This window comes from Castor canadensis, chromosome 7 (genome assembly GCF_047511655.1).
Source record: "Castor canadensis chromosome 7, mCasCan1.hap1v2, whole genome shotgun sequence".
Taxonomy (NCBI): Eukaryota; Metazoa; Chordata; class Mammalia; order Rodentia; family Castoridae; genus Castor; species Castor canadensis.
Window position 1 is genome coordinate 98,369,606 of NC_133392.1, and position 12,497 is coordinate 98,382,102.

The 12,497-nt window shown below is 39.8% G+C and overlaps 1 protein-coding gene across 3 annotated transcripts in view; it reads left to right on the forward strand.

Moving 5' to 3' along the window:
- Pigk (phosphatidylinositol glycan anchor biosynthesis class K) overlaps positions 1 to 2,816 on the forward strand; it is a 100,691-nt gene extending 97,875 nt beyond the window's left edge. For 2 of the 3 annotated variants that reach the window (XM_074079731.1, XM_074079734.1), the window contains 2 exons: positions 2,094 to 2,175; positions 2,361 to 2,816. In XM_074079731.1, coding sequence (XP_073935832.1) covers positions 2,094 to 2,175; positions 2,361 to 2,440 — 162 coding nt within the window. In that variant the 3' untranslated portion in view covers positions 2,441 to 2,816. The remainder of the gene's footprint in view (positions 1 to 2,093; positions 2,176 to 2,360) is intronic. The other variant, XM_074079732.1, reaches the window with a different exon arrangement.
- The last annotated feature ends 9,681 nt before the right edge of the window (positions 2,817 to 12,497 follow it).

Below are 12,497 nucleotides of genomic sequence, written 5' to 3' on the forward strand. Positions count from 1 at the left end.
TATAATGCTAAATTTTGACAAGAATTATTTAATTTTCCTATTACAGTAACGTGTGTGTGTGTGTGTGTGTGTGTGTGTGTATTTACAAATGCCATGTAAATCAGGGACTCCTAGTTAGGAAATCAGAATCTTGTTTCCCAACTAGGTCTATGCTCTTAAACTGGGCTCCCAGGAACATCTGCAGGCTATTTATAGAAGTGTGTCTCTGCTGTAATGGATAATGCGACTCTTTTTCCAGTTTACAGAAAAATTGGTTTTGGTTTTAAATTTTTCAGTCCTTTCATGTGATTTACAACTATATGGCTTGTAGGAAATAAACAGGAGAAAGGCAGAGCAGTAAATCATTCATGTTTAGTTCACATGCTTATTTTTTTCTTTGATACTTGCTTATAATATTTATATTACCTGGTTAATATGCTTTATACTAATCATTCTAGATTTTCTACTGAAATTAAGATTTGTACAGTGCTGTGCAAAGAGCACAGAGACTTCTAAGAACCCTGTCACTGGAATGACTTGGGAACTGCTGAGCTTATCATTCCATAAGATATTAGAGAGCAAAGACTTTTGTTGTCATCATCATGATCATATGATCAAAATCCATATTAGACCTTGTTTCTTCTAGTGCTCGGGATGAACCCAGGGTCTTGTGCATGCTAAGCAAATGCTGTACCACTGAGCTACATCCTCAACCCCCATTAAAGACTTTTAAGTGGAAAGTTACATGAGGAAAATCAGACTTAGGGTCTTCTTGTATAGCCCAGGCTGGTCTCAAACTTGCAATTGCTGGGATTATAGGTATATACCACCACGTCCACCTTTGGAGTTGATATTTTTGGGTAATGTTTTGGGGAGTTTTTTGGAAGTATTAGAGGGTGAGAATCAGCAAAGGAATAAAGATGGAGTGTATTTACTCTAAACAACATTGAGTTCAATTCCTTTTAAGTATTTGATTAAAAGCTCCTAAAACTCTAGCATTATGACCCAAATTAAAATATTAGGGTGGTTTTTCCCTTTTTTTGTTTAGTGAGTTAATTTTGAATTAATTAAAGGTGGTTCTTATAATTATTAAAATCTTGGGCAGCAATTCAGTATGTAGACTCATAAAGAAGTGATTAATCATAAGTCTTCAATTACAGGGCCATAGTATAACTGTTAAAATGACAACTAAATGGAGAAAGACTAGTCCTTGTAGGGAAAAGAAGCATACAAGACACATGGCTATGTGTATGGTGTGGTGGGGAATGGGGAAGGGAGTATAAAATGGACTAAGATGGACTTTGACCTCAGGAACTTTGTGTGGAGATAAACAATAAAGGTAATTTACATAGTAGATAGGAGTAACAGTCAGAGGAATTACAGATCAGGTGCTATGAGAATTTAAAGAATATTTGAACTGGAAAAATTCTGTAGGAGATGGCATCGTTTGAGTTAGTGAGTTTTGAACAAGCACAACCCACAACCTGGTAAGGAGCATTGTATGTCAGGGGAGAAATGTGACATTACTAATGACTCTGACCCACACACAAGTGATTATTGAATATCTGCATGGTGACTGGAGTTGGGTGGCATTTGTTTTCTTCCACGGATTTAGTCAGTGTGATACATGTGTGACAGGCACTGTGTACCAGGCACTGTGGCAGATCAGTGCTGGGAATATAACAAGATGACCCTCGGGGAACTGTAGTTTTATAGGAGAGGCAGATAAAACTGAAAAGCTAATGAATGTATAAATTCAAAGTGAGAAGGACTGATAGGCTACTGAATAACTCAGGTGAGGGGGAGTGACTGATAGTCAGGGAAGCTTTGAGGAAGCCAAATGTAAACTGAAACCGATCTTAGGTAGGAGTTTACCTTTTGGGATTTTTATCCCATTTAAAGTCTACCATTGTTGCTATCCCAAAACATTTAATTCAGCTAAATTGCTCTCCCGTAAAACACAAATAGTAAAATTTCTCTTTTCCATCAGTATTTGCTTTATCCATTGCTGAATTACTACTACCATTATTTTTTGGTAGTACTGGAGTTTGAAATTGGGGGTCATATGTTTGAGCCACACCTCTAGCCCTTTTTTTGCTTTTTTTTTTTTTTAGGTGGGGTCTCATGTTTTTGCCCAGGGCCAGCATCAGATCATAATCTTCCTACTTGCAGCTTCCTGTGTACCTAGGATGACAGGTACACAGTGTCACACCTGTCTTATTTGTTGAGATGGGGATCTCACTTTTTGCCAAGCTGGCCTTTATCTGTGATCCTCCAGTTTCCACCTCCTAAGTCACTGGTATTACAGGCATGAACCATCATGCCTTGTCTATTGCTGAATTCTTTATTGCTAAATTGATCATGTTATCCTTGTTTTGCAGAAACCAAAGCTGAAAGATTGGCATCCTCCTGGGGGCTTCATCCTGGGATTGTGGGCACTCATTATCATGGTTTTCTTTAAAACATATGGAATCAAGCATATGAAGTTCATTTTTTAGACTCAAGGATGAATGAAGAAGAACAAATGGAAGATCGCCACCTTGAATAAAAATTTACATTATGTGTTTTTTTTAAATACCTTGCTCTTGTGTAAATTGGAAAAATGTGTAAGAAAACTAAATTTTAATGAATTGTTGACTTTATAACTTAAAGAAAAATAATTGTTAATGCAATTGCTTTTTGGACACCAAATGTATCTTTTCATTTTATGTGTTATAAAAAACAAGTGAGCAAACTGATCAGAATTCTTTTTAAAAATAACAATTTCTCTTTATGGGTTATGCTCTTTTCATTTGGAAAAGAAAAATTGTGGAGGCATTAAATTCTTACTAAAAGAGGTAACTTTTGATAATTTGTTTATATCTTCCTAATCTTTTTATTTGTGCACATCTTCCCTAAAATAGAGATCATATACACTGTATTATTTTATAAGTTTTCATCATACAACAGATTATCAACCTTTTCCCCCTCCTTGAGTATTCTTTAAAGATACATTGTGAACCAGACATGGAGGTGTACACTTATACCTGAGCTATTCAGGAGGCTGAAGTGGGTCATTTGAGCCCAGGAGTTCAAGGCCAGCCTGGGCAACATGTGAGACCCTGTCTCAAAACAAAAACCATTGTGAATGACTGCACAGTTTCATTGTACAGATGTAGAGTAATCATTTGACAATCTTCTGTTGTTGGACTACCTACCTTGTTTCCAAAGTTTTCCTTTGGTTCATTTATGTATTATTATTTTGCTGTCAGTCACTCATGGAATTCTGCCTTAATTACAAGTAAATATAGAAAATTTGCTTTATTCATTTATGGTACCAGGAATCCCAAGGACCTTATTGTTGTCAGTTTATCTGGAAAATTTTAGACCTTTGAGAATTTCACTCACTGACTTTTCAAAGAAACACACCCTATTATTTCTTACATCCTATTATTTTGTGATCTTTTAGAATTGGTCACTTCCTCTTGAGTTTTTACCTTGAAAGAAACAGTCAAGAAAGACTTTCTGTTTAAGGTAGATCTTGGCCACTGGCTGGATCTACACTTTTCCTAAGGTTGGTTCCATGAAGTGAGTGACTTCTGTGAACAGTACACACTCGTGGCTCTTCCTTCATGTCTGACTGATGAATCAATGCAAGGAGCACTGCTCCTGGTCCCCAACACTGATTTTTTTTTAGCCTGCCAATTGTCTTCACATCTCTCATGACTGGAAGTAATATTGAGATTGTGTGTTGTGATCAATTCTAGAAATTTTTTCTTTTCAAAACAAAGTTCAGTATTCATGCCCCAGAGGATACCTTGTCGTGTTTTATCCATGATCTCATTGTGTTTATCTGTTTTCATTGGAAAGATCTATTTTATAATTTTAGTAACATATAGATGACAACTTACCTTCCAAAAGAGAAATTCCTTGGATCTGTGTACCTTTTTTTTTTTTTTTTGGCAGCACTGTTTTTTTTTTGTTTCTTTATTTCACTTTTTGTGGTACTGGGGCTTGAACTCAGGGCCTCAGGCTTGCTAGGCAAGTACTTTTACTGCTTGAGCCACTCTGCCAGCCCTTTTTCTTGAAATAGGTTTCAGTGGGTTTTCTCGAAATACGGTCTCATGAACTGTTTGCCTAGAATTAGCTTTGAACTGTGATCCTCCTGAGTAGCTAGGATTATAGACATGACCCACTGAAGCCTGGCAGGATCTGTGTACCTTTTAACACTTAAAATACTGCCCTGTAATTACAAGTAAAATTTTTAGGCTTTTACAGGCAAAAAGTGGACTGTTATCTCCCCCCAGTAGAACAAATGGTGTTGAGGTTTTTGTCAGCGTTTAGTCTTTATTTTAATTATCTTTTTCTTGGTGTACTATATAAATGAAAAAGGGAAATTTTATCTGATTATATAGAGAAGCATTTTTTTTAAAAAAACATAATAAGATGGGAAAACAAAGTTAAATTTGAGTAACCTGATCATAGTAGTGCTGAAACAGAGTTTGACCATATCACTCTCCAGACATTTACACAAGGTCATGAATACCATGGTGGGGCAGAACTATTTAGAGTGGCAAAGGAATTAGGATCATTCTTAAGCCAAAGTAATTTAGTTTGAATGTAATGAAACATGCCCTGATGGTGAAGTGTGCTGGAATGTTGAAAGATCCCTCCTCAGAGATTGTAGAAGGTGCCCTTCCTAGTTAAAACCAAACTGGGAAAAGTAATGCTGGATGTAATATACAGGATTAATTTTGTCTAGGTAGTTTCAAAGGGCAATTATTTTTCCTTTTTCACTGCTGAATTTTACAGACTATAGTTGAAGCAAAAAGCTTAAACTATTGAAAAGTTAGCTTATAACTAATCTTTTTACATAAAGTATGTTCTGCTTTCAGAGTATATGTAGGAAATATTTTAAGTGCAATTATATGACCCAGCCTTCAAATGATAATATAAAAGCTCATCCTTGAATATGTTCTCCATGATTCAGAAATAGCTGAGCAACAGAAAGATTTTTTTTAATTAAAATTTGTTTAATTAAGCATAATGTTACTTTCACATTGGTCTACAATTATAGTAAATACATTTCTTGGCATAAAGACATAGCCTTTGGAGTTTAAAATAGCCCCACTGCAAGATTACATGCATAAAACTCCAATTATTGTTTATGTAATAGTTGATTAAATAATCAAAATAATTATACTATCTAGAATAAAATGAAAATACACTATCCAAAAAATAAATTCATATTTAAGTCATCTGTTAATAAAGTACTATCCTGACAATTATAATTCTGTTAAGCTTCAATCTGACAATGTATAATGACAAATTAACAATAGTGATTTAAATTGAAAAGAGAGAAGTCAGAAGGAGATCTTTCACATTGGTCTATAATTATTAAAATGCAATTTCTTGGCATAAAGACACAACTTTGGAGTTTAAGATAGCCCCAATGCAAAATTACATACATAAAACTCCAATTAATATTTATGTAGTAGTGGATTAAGTAATCAAAATAGTTATATTATCTAGAATAAAATGAAAATAAAATATACTAAATGAAATAGAATGGAAATAAATCCATATTGAAGTCATCTATAAAAAGCTTGTGAAAATTATAATTCTATTAAGCTTTAATTTGATATAAAGCATAATGACTAAATAACAGTAGTTAAACTGAAAATGAGAAGTCAAAAGTACTTTGAAAAGAGATCTTACTTTCACATTGTTTTATAGTTGTAGTAAATACACTTTCTTGGCATAAAGATACAGCCTTGGAGTTTAAAATATCTCCACATCAAGATTACATACATAAATTGTGTATGTAATTATGTGATAGTATATTAAATAATCAAAATAGTTACACTATCTTAAAATATACTATCTAAAATGAATGTAAATAAAAGATTCATATTTAATTCATCTATTTATAAAATACTATCTTGAGAATTATAATTCTGTTAAGCTCTGAATTAAGGTAAAGAATAATGACAAAGTAACAGTGGTATTTTAAATTGAAGATGAGAGAGGTCAAAAGTTCTTTAAAAAGAGATCAAAATACTCCCAAGGTTTTTCCTCTGGTTGTAGAAGTTCAGTAGCAGGATAGTTTGAAGGTGGAATTGACCCTGAAAAGCACTTCTACTTAGAGAATGTGGGTACAGCAGGAGGGAACCCAGCTCTTGGGGAAAGATAATTAGGGAAAGCCCTCAGTGAATAGATATGGTGGGCCATGGAAGTCCCTTAGTTGAAAATAGTCTCAAGAAGCTCCAGACATATTTCCTGGAGGGGGTGGAGGAAAAGGAGGCTCTCCTCTCATGAACTGGCTCCTTGGATCCATTAGGAAGACAACCCTTGGTGGAAAAGAATATTGAGAAGTTTGAGAAATATTTCCTGGAGAAGGTGGAGGACAGGAGACCCTCTTCTCATGAACTGGCACCTTGGATTCATTGAGGACTCATCTCCTGGTGGAAAAGAATCATGAGAAGCTCCAGATAATGTTTCCTGAAGGAGGTGGAGGAGGAAAAAGAGGCCCTTCACTTATGAAGTGGCTATCTAGATTCCCTGGGAACAAATTCCTTGGGGGAAAAGGATCTTGAGAAGCTTCAAATATGTTTCCTGGAAGAGGTGGAGGAACAGGAGGGCCTCTTACCATGAACTTGCTCCTTTGATCAACTGGGAATATATCCTTTGGTGGAAAAGAATCTTGAGACACTCTAGACTTGTTTTCTTGAGGAGGAAGTGTAAAACCAGGCCCTCTTCTAATGAACTGACTACTTTGATAAATTAGGGTCTCATCCCCTGGTGAAAAACAAATTTGGAGAAGCTCCAGATATTATTCATACAGGAGGTGGAGGGGGAAAAAGAGACCTTGCTCTCATGAACTGGCTCCAAGGATCCACTGGAAAAACATCCCTTGGTGGAAAAGATTCTTGAGAAGCTCTAGACATATTCCTGGAGGAGGATGAGGAAAAAAGCCCCTCTTCACATGAACTGCAATCCATTGGCGACTCATTCCCTAGCAGAAATGAATCCGGAGTAGTCCAGATAGCTTTCCTGGAGGAAGTGGAGGAGGAAAAGGAGGCCCTCCTCATAAACTGGCTCATTGGGAACACATTCCTTGGTGGAAAAGAGTCTTGAGAAGCTCTTGGCATTTTTTTCTGGAGGAAAAGGAGACCTTCCTCTCATGAACTGGTTCTGAGGATCCACTGGGAAAACATCCCTTGGTGGAAAGGGAGGAGATGGAGGAAATGGAGGCCCTCTTCTCATGAACTGGCTCCATGGGATACATAGTGGACTCATCCCCTGGTGGGAAAGAACCTTGAGAAGCTCCAGATGTGTTTCTTGAAAGAGATGGAGGTAAAAGAGGCCCTCTTTTCCTGGTGGAAAAGAATCTTGAGAAGCTCCAGATATGTTTCCTGGGGGAGGTTTAGGAGGAAAAGGAAGCCCTCTTCTCATGAATGGCCTGCTTTGATCCATTGGGGACTCATACCCATGTGGAGAAGATCATGAGAATTCCAGATTTGTTTCCTGGAGGAGGTGGATGAAAAGGAGGCCCACTTCTCATTAACTGGCTCCTTGGATCCACTGGGAATCATCCCTTGGTCCAAATGAATCTTGAAAACTTCAGATGTTTCCTAAAGTATAAGGAGGAAAAGCGGGTACTCTTCTTATAAACTGATCCCATTATGGACTCATTCCCTCTTAGAAAAGAATCTTCAGAAGCTCCAGATACGATTCCTACAAGAGGTGGAGGAGGAAAAGGAGACCCTCTTCTCGAACTGGCTCTGGTTCATTGGGAACACATCCCTTGATGGAAAAGAATCTTGAGAATCTTGAGAAGATCAAATGTGTCTAGAGGTTGTGGAGGAAAAGAAGTCCTCTTCTCATGCTTGAATCCAATAGGGTTGCATCACTGTTGGAAAAAAATCTTGAGAAAGTCCAGATATGTTGCTGGAGGAGGGGGAGGAGGTGGAGGAGGAACAAGTGGCTGTCTTCTTGTGGATCCATTGGGACTCCTCTGTTGCAAAACAATTTGGAGAGGCTCTAGTTATAGTTTGGAGAAGCTCTAGTTATAGTTCCTGGAGGAGGTGGAAGAATATAGCCCATCTTCACATGAATTGGCCACTTGGATTCATTGTGAACTCATCCTCTGCTGGAAAAGAATCTTGAGTAGCTCCAATATCTTGAGTTTCTTGGAGGAGAAGGAGGAAAAGGAGGTCCTTCTCTGATGAACTGCATTCTCCAACCCACTGGAAGCATATCACTTGGTCAAAAAGAACCTGAGGAACTCAAGATTTGTTTCATGGAAGAGGGGAGGAAATTGAGGCCCTTTTCTGATGAATTGGCTCCATAGATTATTGGAGACTCATCCCTTGATGGAAATGTATCTTGAGATGATCCAGATATATTTCCTGAGGAGGTGGAGGAGGAAAAAGAGGCTCCCTCTTGTAAACTAGCTCCTTGGTCCATTGGAAACATTTCCCTGGGTGAAAAAGTACCTTGAGAAGCTCCAGATATGTTTCCTGGAGGAGGTGGAGGAAAGGGAAGCCCTCAACTCATGACCTGGCACCTTGGATCAATTGTGGGATCATTTCTTGGTGGAAAACAATTTTGATAAGCACCAGATATGTTTCCTGGAGGAGGTGGAGTTGGAAAAGGAGGCCCTATTCTTAAGAATTGGCTCCTGGATCTGTTGGGGGACTCATCCCCTCTATGAGAAGAATTTGGAGAAGCTACATGTATGTTTCATGGTGTAGGTAGAGGAAAAGGAGCCCCTCTTCTCATGAACTGGCTTCTTGCATCAATTGGGGACTCACCCCCTGGTAGAATACAATCTTGAGAAGCTCCAGATATATTTACTGGAGGAGGTGGGATATGAATAGGCCCTCTTCTCATGAATTGGCCCCTCTGATCCATTGAGTACTCATCCCCAGGTGAAAGAATCTTGAGAAGCTCGAGATATGTTTCCTGGAGGATATGGAGGAATAAGAGGCTATGTTCTCGTGAACTGGCTAGTTGAGTCCTTTGGGGACTCATCCCCTGGTGGAAAAGAATCTAGAGAAGTTCCAGATGTGTTTCCTGGGGGAGATGGAGGAGGAAAAGGAGTCCATCCTCTCATGAACTCCTTTCTTGGTTTATTGGAAACAAATCCCTTGGTTGAAAAGAATCTTGAGATGTTGCAGATAAGTTTCCTGGAGTATATGGAAGAAAAGGATTCCCTTTTCTCATGCCTTGTTATTTGGATCCACTGGGGACCGATTCTCTGTTAGAAATGATCTTGAGAATCTCCAGATAATGTTTCCTGGAGGAGCTGGAGGAGGAACAGGAGGCCCTCCTCTCATGAACTGTTTCCTTGAATCAAGTGGGGACTCATCTCCTGATGGAAAATAATTTTGAGAAGCTTAGGTTATGTTTCTTAGAGGAGGTGAAAGAAAAGGAGGTACTCATCTTATGAACTGTCTCCTTGTATCCATTGGGGATTCATCCCCTAGTAGAAAGAAATCTTGAGAAACTCCAGATATGTTTTCAGGAGGTGGTTGAGGAGGAAAAAGAGGTCCTCCTCCCATGAACTCACTCCTTGATCTATTGGGAACACATCCTTAGTTGACAAGAATCTTGAGAAGCCCCAGATATGTTTCCTGGAGTATATGGAGAAAAAGGAGGCCCTCTTCTAATGAACTGGCTCTGTGGATCCTTTGAAAATACATCCCCTGGTGGAAATGAATCTTGAGAAGCTTCAGATATGTTTCCTGGAGGAGGTCTAGGAGGAATAGGAGGCCCTACTCTCATAAATTGGCTCCATAGTTCCATTGGGGACTGATCCCATGGTGAAAAAAGAATTTTGAGAAGTTGCAAGTCTGTTTCCTAGAGGAACTGGAGGAATGTAGCCATTCTTAACATGAACTGGCACCTTGCATTCATTAGGGATTCATCCCCTGGAGGAGGTGAATGAAAAGGAGGTCCTTGTCTTATGAACTGGCTCCTTGTATCCATTGGGAACTCATACCCTTGTGGAAAAAGAATCTTGAGAACTTGCAGACATGTTTCCTGGAGGAGGAACTGGCTCCTTGATCCATTGGGAAAACATTCCCTTGGTGGACAAGAATCTTCAGAAGCTACAGATATGTTTCCTGGAGTACGTTGAGGATGTAGAGGAGGTCCTCTTCTCATAAACTTTCTCCTTAGATCCATTGGATTCATCCCGTGGTGGAACAGGATCCAGAAGATCCAGACATGTTTCCTAGAGGATGTGGAGGAATAGGAAGCCCTTTTCTCATGAAGTAGCTACTAGGATGCAGGGGGAACTAATCCCCTGGTGGAAAAGAGTCTTCAGAAGCTCCATATATGTTTCCTTTGGGAGGTGGAGAAGGAAGAGGGGACCATCTTCTCATGAACTGGTTCTGTGGATCCAGTGTGGACTCATGCCCTGGTGTAAAAGAATCTTGAGAAGCTCTTGATATGTTTCCTGGACAGTGTGGAGGAAACTGAGGCCCTCTTCTCATGAACTGGCCCCTTGGATCCATTGGGTACTTATCCCATGATGGGAAAGAATGGTGAGAAGTTACAAAAAGGTTTCTTGAGGATATCCAGGAGGAAAAGGAGGCCCTAGTCTAATGAAGTGCCTCCTTGAATCCATTGAGAACACGTCCCCTGGTGGAGAATAATTTTGAGAAGCTCCAGCTATGTTTCCTGGAGGAGGTGGAGAAGGAAAAGGAGGCCCTGCTGTCATGAGTTGGCTCCTTGGTCCTTTGGAAACTTATGCCTTGGTGGAAAACAATGTTGAGAATTCCAGATATATTTCCTGGAGAAGGTGGAGGAGAATGAGGCCCTTTGCTCATGAACTGGCTCTTTGGATCCACTGGGACTCATACCCTGGTGCAAAAAATCTTGCTAAGCTCCAGATGTGTTTCCTGAAGTATAAGGAGGAAAGGTAGCCCCCTTCTCAGGAATTGGCTACTTGGATCCATTAGGGACTCATTCCCTGATGGAAAAGAATCTTGACAAACTTCAGATATGTTTCCTGGATGTGTTGGAGGAGGAATAGGAGGCCCTCCTCTCATTAACTGGCTCCTTGGATTCATTGTGGACCCATCCACTTGTAGAAAAGTGTCTTTAGAAACTCTGGATATGTTTCCTGAGTAGGTGGAGGAGGAAAAGGATCCCTCCTCTCGTGAACTGACTCCTTGGTCCATTGGAAACACATCCCATGTGGAAAAGAATCTTGAGACGCTCCATATATGTTTAGTGGAAGAGGTTGAGGAGGAAAAGAGGACCCTGCTCTCATGAACTGGCTCCTTGGTCCATTGGGAGCACAACCCTTATTGCAAAAGAACCTTGAAGAGCTCCACATATGTTTCCTAAGTATATGGAGGAAAAGGAGGCCCTCTTTTCATGAACTGTCTACTTGGATTGATGGGGGACTTATTCCCTAGTTGAAAATAAACTTGAGATGCTCCAGATATGTTTCCTGGAGGAGATGGAGAAAATGGAGACTCTCTTATAAGCTGGCTCCTTGGATCCAAAGGGGACTCCTCCCCTGGTGGAAAAGAACCGTGAGAAGGTCCAGATATGTTTCCTGGAGCAGGTAGAGGAAAATGACAACCTCTTCTCCCAAATGGGCTCTTTGGATCCAGTGGGAATTCATCCCCTGATGGAAAAGAATCTTGAGAAGCTCCAGATATGTTTTCTGGAGGTGGTGGTGGAGGTAAAGGAAGCCCTCTTTTCATGAGCCGATTCCTTGGATAGTTTGGAGCCTCATCTCCTGTAGAAAACAATATTGAGAAGCTGCCATATGTTTCCTGGAGGAGAGGTGCTGGAAAAGAAGGCTCATTTCTAATTAACTGGCACCTTGGATCCACTGGGGCCTCATTCCCTGGTAGAACACAATATTAGAAGCTTTGATCTGTTTCCTAGACAAGGTGTCAGAAAAAGAAGGCACGTGTCTCAGGAACTGGCCTCTTGGATCCACTGGGGACTCATCCCTGATGGAAAATAAACCTGAGAAGCTCCAGGTTTCTTGTAGGTGGAGGAGAAGGAGGAGAAGAAGAAGAAGAAGGAGAATGCCCTCCTCTCATGAACTGTCTCCTTGTTCCAGTGGGAACACAACTCTTTTTTTTTCTTTTATTATTCATATGTGCATACAAGGCTTGGGTCATTTCTCCCCCCTGCCCCCACCCCCTCCCTTACCACCCACTCCGCCCCCTCCCTCTCCCCCCACCCCCTCAATACCCAGAAGAAACTATTTTGCCCTTATTTCTAATTTTGTTGTAGAGAGAGTATAAGCAATAATAGGAAGGAACAAGGGTTTTTGCTGGTTGAGACAAGGATAGCTATACAGGGCATTGACTCACTTTGATTTCCTGTGCATGTGTGTTACCTTCTAGGTTAATTCTTTTTGATCTAACCTTTTCTCTACTTCCTGGTCCCCTTTTCCTATTGGCCTCAGTTACTTTTAAGGTATCTGCTTTAGTTTCTCTGCGTTAAGGGCAACAAATGCTAGCTAATTTTTTAAGTGTCTTACCTATCCTCACCCCTCCCTT